This window comes from Sciurus vulgaris, assembly GCF_902686455.1.
Source record: "Sciurus vulgaris genome assembly, chromosome: 7".
Lineage (NCBI taxonomy): Eukaryota > Metazoa > Chordata > Mammalia > Rodentia > Sciuridae > Sciurus > Sciurus vulgaris.
The window spans coordinates 154,601,431-154,623,578 of record NC_136467.1 but is presented as its reverse complement, the minus strand read 5'-3'; the positions used below and the strand labels follow the sequence as shown (position 1 = coordinate 154,623,578).

The 22,148-nt window shown below is 47.3% G+C and overlaps 1 protein-coding gene across 2 annotated transcripts in view; it reads left to right on the top strand.

The window, feature by feature from the left end:
- Positions 1-22,148, top strand: part of GPLD1 (glycosylphosphatidylinositol specific phospholipase D1) — a 43,628-nt gene that overhangs the window by 5,733 nt on the left and 15,747 nt on the right. Inside the window, exons 4-13 of one of the 2 annotated variants that reach the window (XM_079148713.1) lie at positions 7,944-8,022; positions 11,079-11,176; positions 11,556-11,666; positions 12,284-12,332; positions 13,313-13,367; positions 16,569-16,676; positions 17,114-17,141; positions 17,227-17,366; positions 20,050-20,115; positions 21,465-21,585. In XM_079148713.1, the coding sequence (XP_079004839.1) occupies positions 7,944-8,022; positions 11,079-11,176; positions 11,556-11,666; positions 12,284-12,332; positions 13,313-13,367; positions 16,569-16,676; positions 17,114-17,141; positions 17,227-17,366; positions 20,050-20,115; positions 21,465-21,585 (855 nt within the window). The remainder of the gene's footprint in view (positions 1-7,943; positions 8,023-11,078; positions 11,177-11,555; positions 11,667-12,283; positions 12,333-13,312; positions 13,368-16,568; positions 16,677-17,113; positions 17,142-17,226; positions 17,367-20,049; positions 20,116-21,464; positions 21,586-22,148) is intronic. The other variant, XM_079148714.1, reaches the window with a different exon arrangement.

Genomic DNA, 22,148 nt, shown 5'->3' with positions numbered 1-22,148 from the left:
GCAAGTCATCCTCTCTGCCCCTCAAAATGGAGAGAACTGGGTTCTTTCTGATGATAAAAGTATTATGAAGCTCATTGTTAAAAAAAAAAAAAGTCTCTATATATGATATATATCAGAGTAACCAATGTTAGTGTCTTGCTTTACATCATTTCAGGTATTTTCTTTTTCTCTGTACTCTTTTTTTTTTTTTTTAAAGATTATGCTATACATAGTTGTGCAACTTTTTTTTTCATTTAATAGATCAGATATCTTTCCGTGTCAGTAAATAGAAATCTCAGAATAACTTTAATAATCATACACTTTTGTGTTATCCAGAAGGTAGCATAATTTATTTAGTCAATTTCCTATTTTAACTTAATTTGAAATGACACAAAACTGACACAGGCTGAAAACATTAGATAAATAATTCCCACAAGCCCTTTCCAGTTTCCCCAACTGTTGACAGATTATCACATCTGCCTTTTCATCCTCTGAACCTAGGCATGTTGATCTCCCCTGAATAATTTGTGGGCTAGTTGCTGACATGGTTCTTATTGTCTTTTAACACCTTTGTGAATTTTCTAAAGAGAAGGGTGCGTTCCCATACACCACAGCATAATAACCGGAATCTGGAATTCAGCACTGCAGTACGGCCACTGCCCGATTCTAGGACCATTCACATTTCGCCAGGTGTCCCCAGAACGCCTTCTGTGGGTCCGGGATGAATTCAAGAGGAAGACTGAATCCAGGTGTTACGTCTGGTTGTCGGTCCTCCTTGGCTTCCTTCAGACTAGAGCGTCTTCCAGCCTCTTGTCTTTCACAACTTGGCATTCTGGAGACGTCCAGTCTAGTGACTGCAGAGTGGACCTCAGTTTGGCTTCTTCTCATGGGTCCTCACAGCGAGACTGCCCAGAAGGCCGTACGTTGTTGGTGAGGCTCTCAGAGGATATTTAAATGATCCTGCATTCTCCTTTTCCACAGCATCAGGAGGAATGCAATGCCAGTCTGTCCCTTTCCTGGTGAGGTCGATTTTTATTTCAGTTGTGGTCTTTTTCAGTTCTAAGATTTCCTTGTGGCGATTCTTTGTGTTTTCCATTTCTTTGCTGACTTATTTTTTCATTTCTTTCAAGTATCTTCACATTTGACGGCAGACACATGCAGGATGACTGCTTTAGAGCGTCTGTCAGAGGATGGCAGCGTTTCTGGCATCCCAGTGCTGGCGTCCATTCTAAGTCCTGAGGTCTTTGCTGTTTCTGGTGTGGACAATGACGTGGGGGTGAAACCTGGACCTTCAGGCATGTGGTTGTGGGACTCTGGATCTCACTGAAGCCTCCCGTTTCAGCCTGGGTGCTTCTGACACCACTGTGGAGGAAGGGCTGGGGCAAAGCCTCCATGACACCTGCTGGGCGGGGGCGGGGGTGGTAACAGCTCCTCCTCACTTGGCCTCGCCCACACGGTGGGCAAGGTGGTCCGACTCCCCTGGGCCTTTTCTGACGTCAGCCCAGTGAGGAGGGGAGGGGGTCCTCATAACTGCAGGTGGCCTGGAAGTCCAGGCTCTCCTTGTGACCTCACTGACCCCAGGTAGAGGTGGGGGCAGGACAGCGCCCTGCTCAGCCTCTGCGACCTCACCCCAGCGAGACATGAGCTTCCTTATAGCCTGGCCGGGTGCAAGTCTGGGCTGCTCACTGGGCCTCGGTGGATGGGGAAGGTTGGGTCCACAGTTTTACCTGTGGCAATGGTTGGGCAGAGGTCATTGTTAAGAGTTTTCAATCGCTAGGCTGCCCTTTACTGGCTCTGTGGCCAGAGGGGACAGGCTTTGTTTGTTTTTATGTTGGTGTCCCCTGGTGTTCCAGGTGGTGGCTCTTCCAGAACTCAGTTTGGGATACATGATGTCAAAAAAAAAAAAAAAAAAATCCCAGAGAAGTCACCACACTGTCGTCTGAGGGTCCCAAGTTCCCTAGCTGATCTGCACTCTGATCTTGACCTTGAAGAGTCCTGTGTTCATTTCAGCACGTGCAGGCTTCTTAGGCGTGTTTAGGGGGGAGTAGGGAAAAGTATTTGCGATCATCTACTTTATTTTTCTGAAAGTGGATGTCCTAGGGTTGTTAATTTTTATCTCTGGGTTAAAGTGGCATCTGCCACATTTTGACACTGAAAAGTTGATGTGTATTTTCTACTTTCAACTCTTCAGTGAGGAAAGGCTCTGTGGCGAGAGCTAGTGGGCTCTGTCCTGTTTCTCATTCGACTTGTACCGTCTGGCTTTGGCGCCCATGGATGATTCTTACCTGAAGCAATGGTGGTGATGACGGGTGCCAAGTGGTGTTCGGTTCTGTCCGTTCTTCCGCATTTCTCGGTTGGCATTGTGCTGGAAGACAGCTTTCCCTCCCTCTCATCCATCTATCTGTCTCCAGCAGGACACTGGGATCTTGTTTGACTCAGTGTCTTGGAATGCATTGCTATTATTATTCTTTGGTACCGGGGATTGAATCCAGGGGGTGTTCTGCCACTGAGCCAAATTCCAGCACTTTTCATTTTTTGATTTTGACACAGGGCCTTGCTAAGTTTCTGAGGCTGGCCTTGAACTTGTGGTCCTCCTGCCTCAGCCTTCTGGGTTGTCTGGATTCCAGGCATGTGCTGCCATCTTGATGCTCAAATTGTACCAAATTTGGCTTCATGTTGGCTGTCTGGTCTGTGAACTGATAATCTATTTATACAAATTCCCATGAAAACACAGCCAATTCTAACTTGATACCACAGGATTCATTTCTAGTCTTTTCCGTGTCTGTTTGTGCGACTCTTTTCTCCACTGCTGAGACCCTTGCTTCTGTTTTCTATGTTTACTTTCGTGCTTAATCTCCTTGCATGGAGTCAGCATCTCGGCCCTGTGTGGCACATCCTCTCTACTGTGGCATGGCCGGCTGAATCCCCTGGGCCCAGCAATAGATGAAAAAAACAAAACTCCTCTAAATAACAGACATTTAGAGAAGACATACGTGCCAGAGGAAGGGTGTAGGAGAACAAGCTGCTTTCTCCTGCACTCCCACACGGCCAGGGTGGGCACAGAAGACCACGTGACCTCAGGAGGTATGGGGCTCCTCCCCACCAGCAAGCTAGCGGTGAATTCAGCAGTCGTCACCAACAGGTGTTCTCTGGTCCCGGTCAGTTCTGACTCCACCAGTTACAAGTCTAGGCCTCTGGGATTTCTGACCAACTGGCTACGACTCGGGGGTCCCATGACCCCTCCTCAACTTTGGCATGTGGGCTACAGTGGCTCACAGAACTCGGGGGATTATGATACTTACAAGTTCATCATAGAGATGTTGTAAGAGCTGGAAGTAAGTGGGCACGGAGCCCTGGGTGCTTCCTCCCGAGAGCTGGGGCGGGTCACCCTCCTGGCACACAAGTGCCATCTTCCCGGGGTCCTCCCTGTGTGCAGCTGTCTGGAAGCTCTACAACCCTGCTGTTTTGGGATTGCATGGAGATTGTACTGATAGGCATGACCTGTGCAGGGATGGCCGAGTGCAAATGAGGCTGGGTGGGAAGGGTGTGGGCCCGTGATGACCGATGGGCAGGGACTCCAGCAAGTCCTGTCCGGGCCGTTCTTCCACATTCCTGCCCTTCATGTGTGGGGCAGGACCCCTTCTGAGGTGTGCGGGGTCTTATCTCTCAGGCAAGGGAGGCCAGAGGTTCTTCATGGCCAGATACAACGCAGATTAGTCTCCGTGATCTGCCTCGGGGAAGAGAAAGTCTAGTTTTTATGGCCTGCCTTTGGGAGGAAGTCATGAGCCAGGAACCGTGGACAAAAATTATACAGAGGAATCACAGTATCACAGAGGAGTAAATAACTTTAACTCCTTCTATTTATTGATTTTTGTTGTTTTGTTTTGTTTCGTGGGTGCTGGGATTAAACTAGGACCTTGCACGTGCTGGGCGAGGACTCTACCCTTGAGCTACGCCCACTCTACTGACATTTTTTTGAGTAACATTTTCAAATTTGGTAATACTTTTGCTTCTAGGGCTTATTTTTATTTTTCATCTTTGCGAATTTGGCAGCTTAAAAATGGTATGTGGCTATGGGTTCGAGCTAGTGTTGCAGTTAGTAATAAAATGAGGTCGACCTTATTTCCAAGTGCTTCCTGAGCATCCCTGTCACTTCTGCGAATTACCTGTGCCCTTTGCTCACTTTTCCATTGTAATATCTGTCTTGATCTGTAAGAATCGCCATTAAGATATCAGCCCTTTATCAAGCGACTCGTGCTCATTTATTTTCTGTGGAGTGTGTGTCTGAGGCTGTTCGACACAGAGCGGGTACATTTTTGTGTAGTTAAATGCTCCAGCCTTTCTTGTCGTGGTGTCTACCTGGATGTGGAGACACCATTCCCAGGCCGTGCTTAGGCAGTTATTTGCCTAAATTTGTGTCTGTTGGTTTTTGTCATTCAGCTTCCTAGTTCATCCTGCCTGTATTTTGGTACAGCACATACTAGGGATGGAGTGACCTGTTGTTTTGAGATTGATTCCAAGGCGGTCACCCAGGTGAAGTGACTTTAGATGTGTGGCGCGTGTCCCTGGTGCACTCGTGCTGTGGGGCTGTTACCCCACTCGGCCCACGTCTCCGCCCACGTCTCCGCCCACGTCTCCGCCCTTTGTTAGGCAACGTGCAGCCTCGGGTCTGTTTCTATATTTGTGTCTGTAGCTTGGAAACATGCTGAAGGATCCAGCCTCCCTCAGGATTCTTTCTTCCCCGGAAGCCTCCCAACTCTTTTGCACCCTCCTTTTTTTTCAAAATCGGCTTCAGGATTATTTTGCCATGTTAAGTGACATATCCACCTGTGAGAGAGGCAGATTCAGCAAGCCTTAATGCTCAGAAAGCAGATCTGTAGCTGGCACGGTAAGTGGTCTATGAAGTTAATTATTATTTTTAAGTGACAAAAGTCCAACTCAGGCTATCCTTTTTTTTTTGGGGGGGGGGGAGTTTATTGATTCATGTGACTGACAGCTCTTGGCCGAATGGGGCCCAAAGGATTAGGTGGTCTTCTCCCCATGTTGGACCCTGTCTCAGAGCTTCGCAGCCCCAGGAGGAGAGCATCCTCCCTGGCTCCAGCTGGGGAGTCGGAGTAGCTTCCAGCAGGTCTCCCTTTCTGAGCCAAGCACCTGGCAGGGACGAATGTGCCAGCTGCTGCTCTGGTGATCAGCCCCAAGCGGTGGCCCTGGCACAGGCTGTCCTCAGGAGGAGTGGTCCTGTTGTTCTGGGAAAACTGGAAAGAGTTTTCCTGTTTTATGTTCCCGAGGGACTTCTTTGCCTCCGTGTTGGTCCATCTTATTAGTGAGCCCTATCAGAAAAGGAAAAAGGCCGTGTTGCTCCTCTTCGGCTTCTCCCAGCACGCCCCTCAGTCATTTTGGAGATCCCAGAAACCTCTTGGGCTAGCTGGGCAGGGAAGGCCCAGGGCTAGGAATCAGGCCTTCACTGCTCATGGAGTGTGAGAACTGGAGAAGACTCCCAGAAGGACGCGTGGAACCGGCTGCCCCGGCTGCTCCCTGCCTGTTGTCACAGGGCCAGGGTCCCCTTCACTAGGTGCAGATTCAAGGGGCTTGTACGGGTGTGGAAGACAACGGGGCCGTGGATGTGAGCCATGGCACAGCGCTCACCTAAAGCACACCAGGCCCTGGGCTCCATCCCAGGGGTAAGGCCAAAAAAAGAGAAAAATAAGCAGCAGCTGCCCCTGACTGTTTGGCCTTGAGACTTCACCGCAGCAGTCGCCAGCAGAGTGCATGCTGTCAGCTCTTCCTAGGGACACGTGGGATGCTAGACCACGTAAGGGGCCTCTGCACCCAGCTTCCAGGTAGCAGAAGCCCGGGGGTCCGTGGAGGAAGCTGGGCCACGTCAGTCTCAGAGCCGGGCTGGAAGCACCATCTGTGTTCTACCCCCAGCCTGCGGCCGTTAGGGAGTCGGAATGGAACTGAGCCGGCCTCCACCAAGGGCGATCGTTGGAAAGGAAACCTACGCCATCTACTTTCACACCATTTTAAAAGGAAAAGGGTGTCCCTGTAACTCTGCAGAAACACAAAGTGCACAGTCCTTCACGAATGCACAGGTGGCAGCTACGAGCCCATACGTACCCGTGTGGACACCCACGGGTATATGGCCAGCTACCTAATCTGATCGCCCTGTGCATTTCTCGTTTCACTGTGGGCCATTGAAAACCACCCACCAGCTCTGGGTCAGTGAAATAGCTTTCAGGAAATCTTGCTCCATTGGGTGGACAGAAAATGAAAGCATCATGTCGTCTGCATGTATTTAAGTGATGGAATTAGGGGTGACTTTGTTTCTCAAATTTTATAAAGTAAGATGAATTATCTATACTAATATCTCGTTTTAAAAAGCTATGTTTAGAATATAAAGACTTTTCTAACACACAGATTTAGAGGAAATAAAATTATAATGTGCTGTCACTAAAAGGTTATGTTCTTACATAGGTTAAAGTCTTGGTTTAAGCCAGTTAAGATGCTAACAAAACTCATGAAGTAAGCTCTGTGGATTCAGTAATAGAGAAACAGAATAGATTATCTTTAATATTCTCCAAATTTTTATGAATTGATATGTTTTTCAGCTCTATAGTTATGATAATGAAACTGATTTGACTAAAACAATAATGCTAAATTTTGATAGTTTGGGTGTAAGTATTCAATCATTTCAACTAATATTCCTTGTTTCACAAGTTATAGTGGATAGATGCACTTGCAGAAAATTTAAAAAAGCATTTTTTAAATTTCATATTTTTATTCTAATTAGTTATACATGACAATATATATATTTCATATATTTTTATTCTAATTAGTTATACATGACAATAGAATGCATTTTGATGCATCATACATAAATAGAGTATGACTTCTGAATGCTTTGTTTTTAATGGTAGTATTTAAATAAAAGGTCAGAATTATTTTTCAAATAGTGTCTTATTTGGGACAAATATTTAAGATACTGACTCAAATTTCAATTGAATCTGTGGCTCTTTCTTTTCAAAATTATTCTCACATATCATTAAGAACTAGCTTTGAACATAGGATTGCCAGACTTAGCAAATAAAAATATGAAGCATCTAGTAAAATTCAAATTTCAGATAGACAGTATGTAATTTTTAGTATTGGTAATTCTTGAAACATATTTGCATACAAAAATTATTGTCTATCTGAAATTCACATTTCATGGGACAACTTGCACTTTATATGGCAACCAGATTTGGGAAGAAATTGGGGGTGAAAATCGGCAAATTTTCTTAAATTTTATGAACAATATTAAAGTATAACCAAATTTTAAGTTTATATAATTTAAAAAATAAGTACTCTGCTACAAGAAGAATTTTCAAATTCTAGCTAAATTACTGGATATTTCCTCCACAAATAGGAATATTTTACAAGATTATAACTTATTTTAAGAGTGTGCTTTACCCAATGAGATCTTCATTCTTTCTTTCGGTTGAAAGTGGCATTGTAGCAGAATCATTAAATAATTCCAAAAGTAGTGTGACTGCAGTGTTCATAAATTGACGAATGAATTCCTGAAGTGTGTAGTCAATCAACATCAGAAACCTGAAAGCTGTTTCTAATAAATGCCGATATGTAGGCAGCTTGAAATGTGTTGTGCCATCTTCAAATGACTTTGATTCAAAATATTCTCTAATTTCTTTCTTTTACAATTTAATAAACAATTGAGAACTATAAAAAAAAAAGAAAAAAAGAAAATGAAAGGAGGTAAAATTTAAATAGGTGAGTTTTGCTTTTTAATTAGCGGGAAGGAACCTGAAGCGATGGTGCACCGCAGTGTGTAGTCTCGGGTGCAGGGGGGTTGACATCCCTAATCTGCCTGTGCTGCCTGCCTTCCTCCCACAGCCCAGCCAATGGGGCCTGCATTTCCAAGGCTGCTGGCTATGGCCCCCTAATCTCTGTGTTTTCCTGCTCCCCAGCTGCTACTGGAACACCAGGATGCGTACCAGGCTGGGACCGTGTTTCCTGATTCTTTTTACCCCAGCTTCTGCAAAGGAGGTAAGATGACGGTGTGTAGGCGGAACCACATGCTTCCTGCTGGGTTAACAGGAATGGACGTGACCTAAGGAGACATGACAGCACAGCGTGTCTTCCAGGCTCCTCGGTCAGTGACTCGGGTCACAGGTGGTTGTTGTTTCCATTTACCCAACACTCACCTGCTTGAGGACGGCCGTGCTGAAAACCTTAGCTGTGTTTTGATGCAACTCATTCCGAGCAGCCTCACTTGCTTCAGTGCTTTGTGGCCCCGGAGAAAACATTTTGCAAGAGATCAGAAGGTCTGAGTTTGTGTTCCTTCTGTGTTGCCTCTCAGTCTGTGACTTAGAAAAAGTCCCTTCACATGGTGTCAGTTTCTGTGACTCTAATGTGGCAGAGATAATGCCTGCCCTGCCTCTTCACTGCCCTGATGCTGGTGCTCACGCAGACTTCTCTGAGTGCTGTGCAAATCGAAGGTGGCACTGTCCATACGCTGGACTTGGGGCTGTGCCCATCAGGCCCCACAGGGCGCATTGGCACACTCAGGCTGAGGACTTGGTGGCCTTTAACAAGGTGCTGTTCTCAAAGGTGTGGGCAGGATGTAAGGAATGGCAAGGAGAGACTACCAGAAACATGGACAAGAGGGAACGTGGCAGGCGGGTGGTGTGGCAGGAGGAGGGCCTTCAGCCCAGGGTCATAGCCGGCCCTTGGCAGCCCGTGGAAGGGGAGCTGGGAGCATAGTACGCCAGCCTCTCTCCTCCTCTTCTCTGACCTCCTGCTCTTCCCACTAGCCAAACCCAACCGAAGCCAGGGGACAAGGAAGTCAGTTGAGCAGGTAAGGTTGGAGTCACCAGTAGGAAGGAGATGGAGAGAGGATCTGGAGGGATGAAGGAGAGCCATCCAGCTCACTGGGACGTTGTGCCCTGGTGGAAACCATTTCCAGTGTTTCAGGATCATCCGTTGTTATTTTTAAATACAGCGATGATGTCTTTTAGGGTCAATGAAATGCTTAGGGGTGACTTGGTCCCATAGTTATTATCCCAAACAGCTAAGCTGTATATTTATCATATTTATAAGAACAACTGTATTTTTTTTTTTTTTTTTTTTTTTGGTGCGGTACTGGGGATCGAACTCAGGGCCTTATGCTTGCAAGGCAAGCACTCTACCAGCTGAGCTATCTCCCCAGCCCTATTTCTCTGTTTCTGTGTCCCCCCACACCCTGTGGTGGATTTGGGGACCACCTGGGACCTCGGGCATGCTAAACAGGTGCTCTACAACGGAGCCACACCCCACCCCGTCATGTTCCATCCTTTTATTTTGCCCTGGGGTATTGTAATTCTCCTTCTTTCTAATCCCTTATTTCTAGTTTAGCATTTCCCAAACGGTATTCATGAGAGCTTGACTGTTCTTCACATTTTAACAGCCCCTTGATATTTTTTTTTTTTTTGTGGGGGGACTTGGGGTCGAATCCAGGGGAACTTAACCACCAAGCCACATCCCCAGCCCTTCTTCCAAGGCTGCTGGCGCTGCCCCCTGACCTTTGTGTTTTCTGTTCCCCTGCTGTTACTGGAACACCAGGATGCATATCAGGCTGGGACCATGTTTCCCGATTCTTTTGAGACAGAGTCTTACTAAGTTGCTTAGGGACTTGCTAAGTGCTGAGGCTGGGCTTTGAATCCTGGATCCTCCTGCCTCAGCCTCCTGAGCCACTGGGATTACAGGTGTGCACCACCACACCTGGTAACAGCCCCTCAATATCTTAAACAATAATAAAAAAGTAGTTTTTTGTCCATTAAGTTGAAAAACATTGCTTAGTGTGTGCCATTTTAGAGACAGACAAAACACACGGGGTTCTGAGTAGAAAAGGAATCCAACTCTGGCATCTTCTCTTTTCACCAAGTGACATACATTCTCTTATGTTAAGATTGGGAGCAGTGTAGGACCCATACATCCAAAAGGTCAGCTAGACAGAAATACAAAAGGCACAGCGGTGACAGGGAGTTCTAACATGGATTCCTCTCGGGCTTCCGGAGTTTTCCTACGTTGTCCTTGTCTCACACGCATCTCTCCATTGTCCTCATCTTTCCTTTGATCCCTGTCATCTTTTGAAAACTCTTAACCTCCTGAGATGTTTAGTTGCCAAAGAGAAGAACTTTGCTTCTGTGCTCACCTTTGCTCACTCTGCCTAACGTTGTCACGGTGACAAGGACAGCTGGCTTCAACAGGACGAGAAGCAGCCCCGTGAGCCCTGGGCGGCTGCCGGGAAGCTGAGCACAGAGGAGCTCTGGCCCCGCACAGGGCTGCTGGGGGCCGCCATCGCCACGCCCCTGGGGTCTCCCTGTCTTCCAGCCTGCGTGCTTCACGGAGGGCCAGCGAGCTCTGGCTCATTCGGATAAGTGGACGGCCTTCCACAGCACTGCTGCTGTGCTTAATTCTGGATTTTTATTGTATCCCGGGAGCAGGAAGCATTTACTTTTTCATCTCTAGGAAATCTATTGGAGTAGCTCAAATTTCTTAGTTCCAACTTTGAAAATCATTTTCAGAAAAACTAATGACTTAAACTGATATTTATTTTTTATTTTGGTCACCAGCACTAAAAAAATCTCAAGTGAGGAATCTGAGCTTGGGAGGGTTGCTGCCAGGTACCCTGAGACATTGGCACCCTGTGAGGACTCTAGGGCACTGGGGAGTTCAGACAGGCCTGGTCCCTGTCTTGGCGCCCTCCTGGGGGGCGTGGGTGACGTGGGGCCCAGGGGTCTGCTCCAGCGAGGCCTGCAGGGAATAGCCACTGGATCCTGTGACAGCTAACGGCACTGTCATGAATCTGCTGAAAGCCTTCGAGGATCTGCTTGTGTTCCTTTGAGCTCTCGGGGGGTTGGTTATGAGGGACGGAGAAGATATTTAAAACTCCCCAAGAGAGAGCGCGTCTGCTTTGGGGTCTCCTCTGAGCAGCAACCAGAGAGGCACGGGGGCCCTGGGGAATGAGGGGAAGGGACACTGCAGCCCAGGGGGTGGTGGTGGGGGATTTGACTGAGACCCTCCGACTTGGGGAGTCCAGAGCCCTGCTTTTGTTTTGTCAGGAAAGTACCACGACGTGTCTGAGAGCACTCACTGGACTCCGTTCCTTAATGCAAGCGTTCATTACATCCGCGAGCACTACCCCCTGCCCTGGGAGAAGGTAGGCGCCACCCTCTACTCCCGAAGACCTGCACCCACACCCGCCAAGACCCCTCCCGTGACAGCTGTTCCCCATTCCACCTCCAGTGCCCGGGCCACCACAGGCCCCTTTTCATATGTGAATTATAAGTCATGGAAAAGTTTGGGTATGTAGTCGACTGTGTTGTCCCCACTGGTGAGCAATCCGAAAGTAGTTCCAAGGCACTATGAGACATGTCAAAAAGTTCTGTGTAGTTTTTAGGAGCCAGAACAATGTGCCCACCTTTTATTTCTTTTGTTAAGACCCTAAAATTAAAATAAATTCATATTTAAGAGATTTTTATAGGACACTGTTGCAAGATGAGGCAGACACAGATGACTACCATCTGCTTATTTGGCAGGACACGGAGAAATTGGTGGCTTTCTTGTTTGGGATCACCTCCCACATGGTGGCGGATGTCAGCTGGCACAGCCTGGGCATTGAACAAGGGTTCCTCAGGACCATGGGCGCTGTGAGTACCCGTCTCTCTGGCTGGTGACTCTAGGGAGTGCTGCCTTCGTGCCCGAGATCAGACACCTCAGGCTGTTCAGATGCCACGTGGGCGTGAGACTCGCTGCCCAGAGCGCTATTTGGCAGAGCTCCGTCTTTCCTAGCCCATCGTTCATGATGCCCAGGCGACGCCAGCCGCAAGGGCAGGAGGGCACAGGCACTGAGCACGCAGCAGGTTTCGGTCCTGGTTCAGTTTATTCAAGCCCATCTCAAGGACTCGAGTCCCTGCTGCTTGGCTCTGCTCACCTTTTCTTTCCGGTTTTCCATATGAAATGCCCTGTCGGATCGTGACCGCCCCTGGTGACTTTGCTCCTGAAAGGCCCATCTGGCCCCTAACGGAGACTAACTCCTTTCTGTTGGAGGCGACGCTGGGACTGCTAGATTTTGCAGATACAAGTCGCTGTGTCCCCTCCTCTAAGCAGCTAACTCCACTGCCCGCAGCAGGGTTGGTGTGACCCTTGAGTCCCCCCCACAAGGCTCCAGGTGCTCGGTTCAGCTGTGGCCCCTGCTGCCCACTGGCTTGTGGGCAGAGGGTTTGGGCTACAGCTGGGTCTTGACCAGATGCTTTCTTTTTTCCAGATGGACTTTCACGGCTCCTATTCTGAGGCTCACTCGGCCGGCGACTTTGGTACTGCTGGTTTGCTTTTGTGGACTCCCTTCTGGGGTGGCCACGCTTCTCTCGTAATGACGTCATACCTGGACTCTGAATGTGTATTCTTCTACGTGTCCAGTAGCCAGGCTTCACTGCCTTCTGCTCGACATTGCAGTTAGTTCAGAGTTACAGGCGCGCCTCGCCCCACAGATTTCTAAATAGCTGCGTCTGGGTTTTTATTGTTGTTGTTATTTTAAATGAAACAGGCATTTTTGTCATTGACTTTTCATAATTTTAGAAAAAGTTTTCTTTTATATTGAATTAAAGTGTATTCAGTTTTGTCTTCTAATCTCCTATACTTCATCTTTTGACTGATAAATTTCATTCGTTTTCTGTGGTAAATTCCCATCCACAGAGGTAAATGGTGTTAGTTTAAAAGAACCCTTATGGTCTGTCTTTCCTTAAAATGAAATAACAACAACAAAAATCTTTGGTTATGTGGATGACTCTTAATTCATATACTTCATTAGCTAAGATTTTAAAATTCATTTATTGATCAATCAATTGATAGACTTTTAATTTTGAGACAGGTCTCCCTACGTTGCCAAGGCTGCCCTGAAACTCTCTATCTTCACTGTGATTATAGGCACGTGCCACCAGGCTCAGCTGGCTAAGATGTTTTAAAAATTGCTTTTTCCTAGCTGCATATGGTAGAGCACACCTGTAACCCCAGGGATTCAAGAGGCTGAGGCAGGAGGATCACACGTTTGAGGCCAGAGAGACCCTGCCCCAAAATAAAAAGGGAGGAACCAGGGATGAAGCTCAGTGGTAGAGCACCTGGGTTCAATCAATTTCTAGTACAAAAAAAAAAAAAAATTCTTACTGAAAGGCATGCCTTTACCTAAAAGAACACATAACAATGAGAAGGAGCGTTAGCTGGTTTGGAACTTGTGTGGACAGCGGGGTGCTGTGTTATGACTGATCTACCAAGTGTAAATATTTTTCTCATACTGCAGGAGGAGATGTGCTGAGCCAGTTTGAATTCAATTTTAATTACCTCGCACGCCGCTGGTAAGAGCAAACCAGATACTTTCAATTACGTGCTCTCTAAATAGGATTTAGGATCTTTCTTTAAAAACATTATTGACGGTGTAAGTTGAAATCGTCTGCATTTGTAGTTTTTTAAGTTTGACTTTTAATTGCCACATAATAACGGTTCCTGTTTGGGGAGCGGTGTGAGGTCTTGGTACCTGCATACGCGTGCACAGTCACATTAGGGTGGTTGGCATGCCCGCCACCCCAGACGCGGCATTCACTTGTGGAGGCCACTCCCAGTCGCTGTGCCCCGCCGCACAGAGCCCAGTCCCCGGTGCCATTCTTAGAAACTTTCATTATTGTATTGCTATGGATTTTTGTGGACCCTTTATTAAATTAGAGAAATTTCCATCTATTTCTTGTTAGTAATTTATTCATAAATTAATATCAGATTGCATTGAACATTTTCTACATTGGTTGAAATGTTTATTTCTTATTAATATAGTGAATTATGTTAATTTATTTGCTCCTATTAAATCGACCTTCTTGCCTGGAGAACAAAACTAATTTTTTCATGATATGTCTTTTTTTTTTTTTTTTAATGTGAGTTGCCCGTCTCGTTGCTGATTGGGGTTTCTGCATCTATGATCGTGAGTGCGCTAGTATGGTTGCTTAATTCTTCCTTCTGTTCTTGTTTGGTTTGGGTATCCAGGTCATACTGACTTCATAAAAGCAGATGGGGACTGTTCTTTTGTATTTTCAGGAAGCTTGTGTAAGATTCAAACTTTGATCCCTTGAATGTTTGATAGAATTTGCCTATGAAGCTCTCTCGTCCTATTGTTTTTTCTTTTGGGACTTGCAAAAAGTTTTTCTAGTAGTTATAGGACTGTGGAGTCTTTCAGTTTCTTCTTAAGGAGTTCTTTGCTTTTCTAGGGCTTTTTCATTTCATCTGGGTATTTAGGTATTTTGGCATAAAGTTGTTCATGTATTTTCCTTCTTTCTCCTGTTGTGTTTGTACTTATGTTCCCTTTGTTATCCATAATGCTATTTGTTCTGTCTCTCCATATATTTAAGCAATCTTCTATATTTCTCATTTTTATTCTAAAGAATAAACTTTACTGATTCTATTATATGTTCGTTTTCTCTTTTGTTATTTTCTGCTTATATTTTCTTCATTTTACCTTTATTGGACTTCTGTGAAATTTATTGTCTTAATTTATAACCTAGAATATGGTTAATTTTTATAAATACTCCATAAGACTTTGAAATAAATGTTAATTCTTCAATTTTGTGTTTAATATAAATGGTCATGCTTTTGAGCTCCTCTTAAGTCTACTGTTCAAATCATAAGACTTACAAGTATTTATTAAGATATTCTTACTGTCAGGTTGTCAGGCTGATCTAATGATCACTGAGAAATTTGTGTTAAAAATCTGGCCTTGCGATGGTGGCTCTTCCAGTTTCTCCCTGTTGCATCAGTGTTTGCTATAAATGTGTTTTAGGGTTGGGGCTAGGTACCTTCACATTCCAGTCTTACGTCTTTTTGAATTGGTGCACACTGATCCTGCAGAATGGTGGGTCTACGGGGGCATGTCCGCACACACCTGGAACTGTCACCCCATCAAGTCCACTTCCCGTCGTGGCTGCCCTCCTACCTTCCTGACCCTGTCGACTCCAGTACAGTGACCTCCCTCCTTTCATGGTGCCCGTCTCCTCCCCAGCTCTCACATCTGAGAGGAAACGTGATGCTTTTCTGAGTCTGACTTATTTCACTCACAATCATGGTCTCTAATTCCATCCAACTGTCTGGAAAATGACCTGATTTTGTTCTTCTTTATGGTAAAGTCCCAGTGCAGATGTCTGCCACCAGGTCTGGCAGCTAGTGACCTGAACTTTCCGTCCCCAGCAGTGCTTGTTGCCTTGATGCCTGTGTCCTCAGATGGGCCTCTGGTGGACTGGCTAGCTTTTGGTCATCCTCTGTGGTGCTTGAATCACTTTGGGCTTGCCTTGGGCCCAGGTTTCCTCTAGGGAGGGTTCACTGTGGCCCCTGCAGGCCACCGAGGCCCCTTGATCACACTCAGCCATGGGAGTCTTCCAACTAAGCAGGTCACGTGGTTGCGGGCAGTACCGTCCTGGGCAGCCTCGTGGGCCTGGGGGCTCAGGTGACACGTGGCTCCCCGGTGCAGAGGGCGCACTCCTCCCTCTCCAGGCCAGGGAGGAGATGCTGGGCTTCTGAGTTGCCCTGGGTGGTGCTGGTTTACACCATCTCTCTCTTGGTGGACACGTGGCCTCTGTTCCCTGGACGGGTGCAGAGCTCGCCTGTGGCCTGCTTGGGTGGCTCCTCTGCCCCATCTCCTGTCTCCCGCTGCCATTGAGCCCTCCAGTCCCAGCACCTGGCGGCTGTCCCCAGGCTGGCTGCTGCTGTCCTGCGCTTACCTCACTAAGCTTCCAGTTTCTATTTGTTTTTGGTCTTTGGAAAAGTTTTGCTTTCTTGCTAGTTTAGTGATTCATTTAAACAAATATTTTTGGTTTCTTCTCCCCTCTGGCCTGTCAAGCTGTTCTCTCTGGGAAGCCATTGCAGTGCTCTTATAAAATAAAAAACGGACATCCCAGCCCCTTCTTTCTTGCAAATATGATTAAGTTGTGTTCTGTTGGTGGCGATTTTTGTCTTGTTAGATACGGTCTAAGAATTTCGAATTTATGATAAAAGATGGTTCAAAATTTTAAGATATTGATCTTTTCCAACTGAAATAACTAGTATCTATGAATCCAAAGCTGGACTTAGAATATGCAGCATAAAATAAGGAAAAGCAAACTTCTCAACTAGCATATTTTAATAAGGAGCTGTATTTGGTGTTATTTTAAAAAATGATTTTTGAGAATAAAAGTGGGAATACTTTAAAATCACTTCTTGAAATCCAAATTCACAAGATTAAACGCTCCTATTGTTATTTGTAGTTTTCAATCTTTGTACCTTCATTGATATTTGATTAAGATACTGCTTGCTCTGCATCACTGAACAGATTATGCAACTTCTCTGTTGCCTCAGCTTCCTCTCATGTGAAATGGGAGCGTATTAGTACTCTCCACCAGGGTCACTGGTAGGAGGCTTGCAAAAACCTCCACGTGGAATCTGGCTGTAGTAATCATAGGAAAACAGGAGCTGCTATTTCTGTTGGCATAGTCTTCAGCTTCAGAATCAAAATGTCTCTTATTTTATTCTAATGCATTTCTCAGGTATGTGCCCATCAAAGATCTACTGGGAATTTATGAGAAACTCTATGGTCGGGAAGTCATTACCAAAAATGTCATTGTTGACTGTACCTACCTCCAGTTCTTAGAAATGTGAGTATAACCCAGAGGAAGCTTTGTCCTGCGTTTTAATTTCTTTCTTTTTTAAAAATTCTTAAATTTTGGGCACTGGAGATTGACCCCAGGGGTACTTCACCATTGAGACACATCCCCAGCCCTTTTTTATTTTTTAGACAAGGTCTTGCTATGTTGCTGAGACTGGCCTCTAACTTGCAGTCCTCCTGCCTCAGCCTCCCCAGTTGCTGGGATTATGGGCATGTGCCATGGTACCAGCTGCATGGATATGAGTGTGACTTTCTTACTGTGTTTCTGTGTTAGCTCCTGAGAAGGGTTTTGGATATCTAGATTTGGCTTATTCAAAGGGAAATGCATGAGAGTAGATCCACGTGGAAGGCACTTTCCCTTCGTTATTTGCTTCATTTCTCTACAGAAGCTGTGATTTACTGTCAAAATCATTGTTTCTGTTGCAGGTATGGAGAGATGTTAGCGGTTTCCAAGGTAAAGACTTCGTTCCTCCACATCTCAAAGGTCTGCACGGGTGCAGGCACAGCCCCTTACTTACTTTCCTTTTTCTCTGCTGTAGCTTTATTCCACTTACTCCACCAAGTCACCGTTTTTGGTGGAACAGTTCCAGGAGTATTTCCTTGGAGGACTGGATGACATGGCGTACTGGTCCACCAACATCTACCGGCTCACAAGCTTCATGCTGGAGAATGGGACCAGGTGAGTAGCCAGTGCTGTTCCTTACACCTGTCGCTTCCTGCCGTGCTGCCTGTTCCCGGCCGACTCTCAGGCTTGCCACCTGAGCAAAGGAAAGCAGAACCCATCTCTGGAAGTGCTGTCTTCACCCATGGGAGGAGGGAAAGAATGGAAACGGTCCCTTGAAGCCCTTCTGGTTCCCATCCACCTGGCTTGGCCGATGCCCCTCAGGGTTCAGGGACAGAGAGAGGGCTACTGCAGAAAGTGTGGGAGAGGCTACCTGTGCAGGCAGGAAGGAATCGCCCCACCCCAGGTGGTGCCCTGCTGGGGCCAGCCCTCCTCAGCCTCTAGAGGGCGCTGCTGTGCGCGCTGTGGTCTGCTGACCACCTGGGGTTGAGGGTTGCAGAGGGTTCCTTGCCTAACTAAAAGAGCAGAAGCCACCAGAACACCGACCACACCCCCTGTAAACACTCTGGAAACCTGACACCCGCCCAGAAGGCCCCCTGCTCCACCTAAGCCCTTTCCTCCTCTCCTGGCCGTGCTCAGGACAAGAGTCCACCAGAGACTCAGACTGGGACTACTGCTCCAGGCTGCAGCCAGCCTTCAGACTCTCGGGGAACCTACCATGGCCATCCTGTGGTTGGCACAGCCCTGGCCCCGTGGGGCCGAGTGGAACAGTGGGTTAGGTGGGAGGTGCTGGACGCAGCCCTGCTGCAGGGACAGGGCTGAGCGGGGAGCCCTGCAGTGCCAACAGAGAGTGCTCCGGCAGGTGCTCCGGGCTGTGCTAGGAGGCCCAGGTGCTCAGCAGCTGGAATGGCCTCCAGAGGTGCGGCTCCAGGGCCGTGGGCACGGGGGGCTCTGGGGCCCTTGAGAACCTCTGCTGGCATTCACGTGGCCCGTTGTGATGACACGTCGTGTTGATCTGGACGAAACTCCCTTGATGCTAAGTCCAACCTTAAGCTGGTACCTAGTCAACCTGTTTTTATGAGTTGGTAAGTGACCATTTGGCATTTGGCAGGATAATCTGACACAAATACCGTTTTAATAGGAAACAAACCTCAAGTTAAATTTCCTAAGCCCTCCCTCTGCGGCTGTGGGTTTTTAGGTGCATTTTTGGAGAGGGGATGGGTTTTGGAATTCGAGAGACCTGCCCCTGGCTACTGAGTTATCTGGAGCAAGTTGCTAAACCTCCCTAAGCCTCCGTGTGAAACGGGGACAGGGAGTATTCTGCCTTTATCATAGGGTGTGAAGGATGAATGAGCGCAACTGCGTGAGGATTTCACGTGTAGCAAGCACGTAGTGAATGTCAGCTGCTATGGTTATAATTAGACGGAAGTCAGGTTTATATTGCAAGGATGCATAATACCTGGTCTTGTTAGACTGACCTGCATTTCCTCGTTTTATATCATCCCTGGGAAACGATCAAGTTGGAAAACTTTTTTTTAATTTTAATTTTTTTTATTTTGGTACAGGGATTGAACCTAGGGATGCTTAGCCACTGAACCACATTTAAATTTTGAGGCAGGATCTCACTAAGTTGCTTAGGGTCTTGCCAAGTTGCTGAGACTGACCTTGAACTTGCAATCCTCCTGCCTTAGCCTCCTGAGCCACTGGGATTCCAGGTGTTTGCCACCATGCCCAGCAGGAAAACATTTTTTGATACTTATTTTTGGTTTGTTTTTACATACAGGTAAGAAAAATGTGTTGCTAGACCTTAATGTTTTAATTAGGAAGAAATAAGAACAGATTTTTTGTCTCTTAATCTAAAACAAAATTCCACAAACTGATTATTTCTTAATATACACAGAGAAAAATTTGTCAGAATTTATGGGAAATTTGGAGAAGACTCCAAAGAGTACAAATAAATCCATGACAAAAAACAAAACAAACATCTTCCAACTTACTACTAAGAAGTTATTTTCCAGAACTCATATGCTATTTGAAACTTGGTAAATTTTCCTAAGGAAACAGTGAAATCCTGGCAGTTAGGTCCCCAGCCAGAAGTCCACTTACCCACAGTGCACTTCTGTACTTTATGCCAACGTCGCCAGCTGCCGTCCGCACCCTAGTGCGGGAGCTGAGGATAGAACCACCTCAGCTCCACGCTGCCCCCAGATGGCCGGGGGCTCGGCCTGGGCTCCTCAGCCCCTCTCCGGCTTCCTTTCAGCCTGACCGCCACACAGTTCCACACTGTCCCCGCACAGGAGTCTTCCCTTTGACCCTCCTGGGCCGAGCGAGGGCTGCTTCCATGGAGAGTTGGGGGCACGACCCTCCGGGAGGTCATCTCTACCTGCTCAGAGGTCTCTCCACTTGTAAAAGGGAGGCTTCATTTTCTAGTCGATTACTGAAATTTTAGAGGTTTTAAAAGAAGGAAATGGAACAATCCAAATGCATTTGGCCATAAATGGACATAACTTGGCAGACATTTCACGAGCAGCCCAGAGATGGAAGGGGTGGCTAGGGGGAGGCGTGAGTCTGAACTGATGGCCGTATGACCATGTCACTTTCCACAGTCCCTGAGCCACGCTATCTGGAAAGACCTGGGCTCCTACTTGGCCCAGTATGGTTTGGTCACGGACCCTTGGGTGGGGGCAGTTAGCATAGGGCACTCCCCTTCAAAGGTGGTTTCAGGTACCCCACTGGTTCTCAGAATTCACGCTTGAAAAGAAGATGGATGGAAAAATGCCCACCTCCTCTGTGTCCCCAGTGCCTGTGACCTGCCGGAGAACCCTCTGTTCATCGCTTGTGGCAGCCGGCAAAACCACAGCCATGCGTAAGTGGATTCCTCGGTCACCCAGGGGAGCCGGTGGAGGCTGGGAGCAAGAGTCTGTAGCCGGTGCCATGCAGGCTCATGCTCCAGCTCACCTGCTGCACTTTACAGCTCTCTGACTTCGAAACAAGTTGCTGATTTTTTTCTGTTGAGCTGCAGCTTCCTCCTACTGCAAAATGGAGAAAGCATCCACACTCGCAGAAGGACGGTGTGGGTACGGGCCTGGAGGATGGGGCAGTTGGCCCGCAGGGTGCTCACTAAGTGGTGGCTGGTGTTCCCATTGCTACCGACTTAGAAACTTAGAAACTATCTTAGTTTCTTAGAAACTTACCAACTATCGAGACTTAGAAACCCTACCCAGAGTTCATCCTGAAGCAGTGTTTGTCAGTGAGCTGGGGCGTGGAGAAGCCTCTGGTCATTTCTGGGGCAGAGGCACCAAGGCTGTTGTGTAAGGGGCATCTCTAGCTGGAGCCAGGTCCTGATCCCTGTTCATTCCTTCAGGAATGTCATTAGTAGAAATCAATTTACTGCAACCAAAATGGAACAAAATAGGCGTTAGTCATTAGCCCCCAGAAACTCCGGGGCACGGAGAGGGTACTGGGTGGAGGGTGTGCGCCTGGCAGGTGGCACTGAGTAGGTAATTGTCAATGCTGAGCGATGGGGAGGAAGGGCCAGGTGCTCAGTGTCCCACCCGGGCCCGGGATCTTTCCAGGAGGATGCGGTGGCAACGCAGAGGTATTTTAGGATAAGTAAGAGTAAGATACTCAGATGGCATTGCAATGAAAGACCCTAAGAAGATCGATCTTGGCATTGCAGAAGAATTAATAGGCAGGGGTTTTCAGTTCCGCTAAGTTTATTTTAAGTAGGTGCTTAGACATTTTTCTTTTTGAGATATAGTCTCGCTGTTCTGCTAGACGGCCTTGAACTCACCAGTGTTGGCTGCAGCCTCCCTGGTTGCTGGAGCTATAGGTGTACACCTCTGTGCACCCTCAGAAATCAGGTTTTTTAGAACAGGTTGTTAAGCCTCAGAAATGTGTTAAGAGATTTCGTGCAAAGATTTTTCTAAAAATTTTTTTGTCATTTCTTCTACCCTCAGATGTTAAGATGTGATCTTTTTAAAAAAATGTTTTTTTTAGTAGTCGATGGACCTTTATTTAATGAATTTATATGTGGTGCTGAGAATTGAACCCAGCACCTCACACATGCTAGCGGAGCGCTCTACCACTGAGCTGCAACCCCAGCCCAAGGTGTGATCTTTTAACCTGAGATTAACGTGACTCGGTGCTCCAACTTGGCCGTTCAGGAAGTCCCTTGTTTTCTGTCTTAACCATCTTATTTCCGTCTTTCAACAGCGCAAAAGTGCAGAAGATTGACTTTCACAGGAACGTGACCGTGTCCATAGGTAAAGGTATTGCAAGAAACATCAACTACACTGAAAGAGGAGTGTTCTTCAGCGTGGACACCTGGACCCCGGTGAGAGCCCTCTGCCCTTCAGGAAGAAGGGGGCAGCCTGCTGCTCCTCATGATAGGTGTTTGTAGCAACATCCCCGGGCAGTGACCCCAGGGCTGGGGCCTCTGAGTGTGGTTTGCCGTGGAGATGCCCTGAGACAGTCCAGATGGGCCTCTCTGGCCTTTGTCAAGCTGGAGGGGCCTCAGGGGCTGTGGGCACCTGGACCAGCCTGCTTCGGCCCTCCGTCAAGGCGTCCACACGGCCCGGCTCTGTGGGACTCAGGGCGCTCAAAGTCATCCACGGCATGGTCTCACAAGTGACACGCTACCCCTGAGGGCCCCCACACCACTGGGCAGCTCTGCCCTGAGAAGGTCTGCGGAATCTCGTTTGCCTCGTGTCACTCTGGGTTGGGCTCAGTCGTGTCTGCACCTTGGATGGATCTAGTGCCCAGCCAGCTTGCTCAGGGTCACTTCAGGTGGCATGTTTCTGCAGTAACCAGGTGAAGGACAACTTGGCATCCCAAGCTCAGGGGCTGGCCGTCCCCCAGATTCCCTAGCTCCCGGAACTCTGCCCACGGCCTCTCATG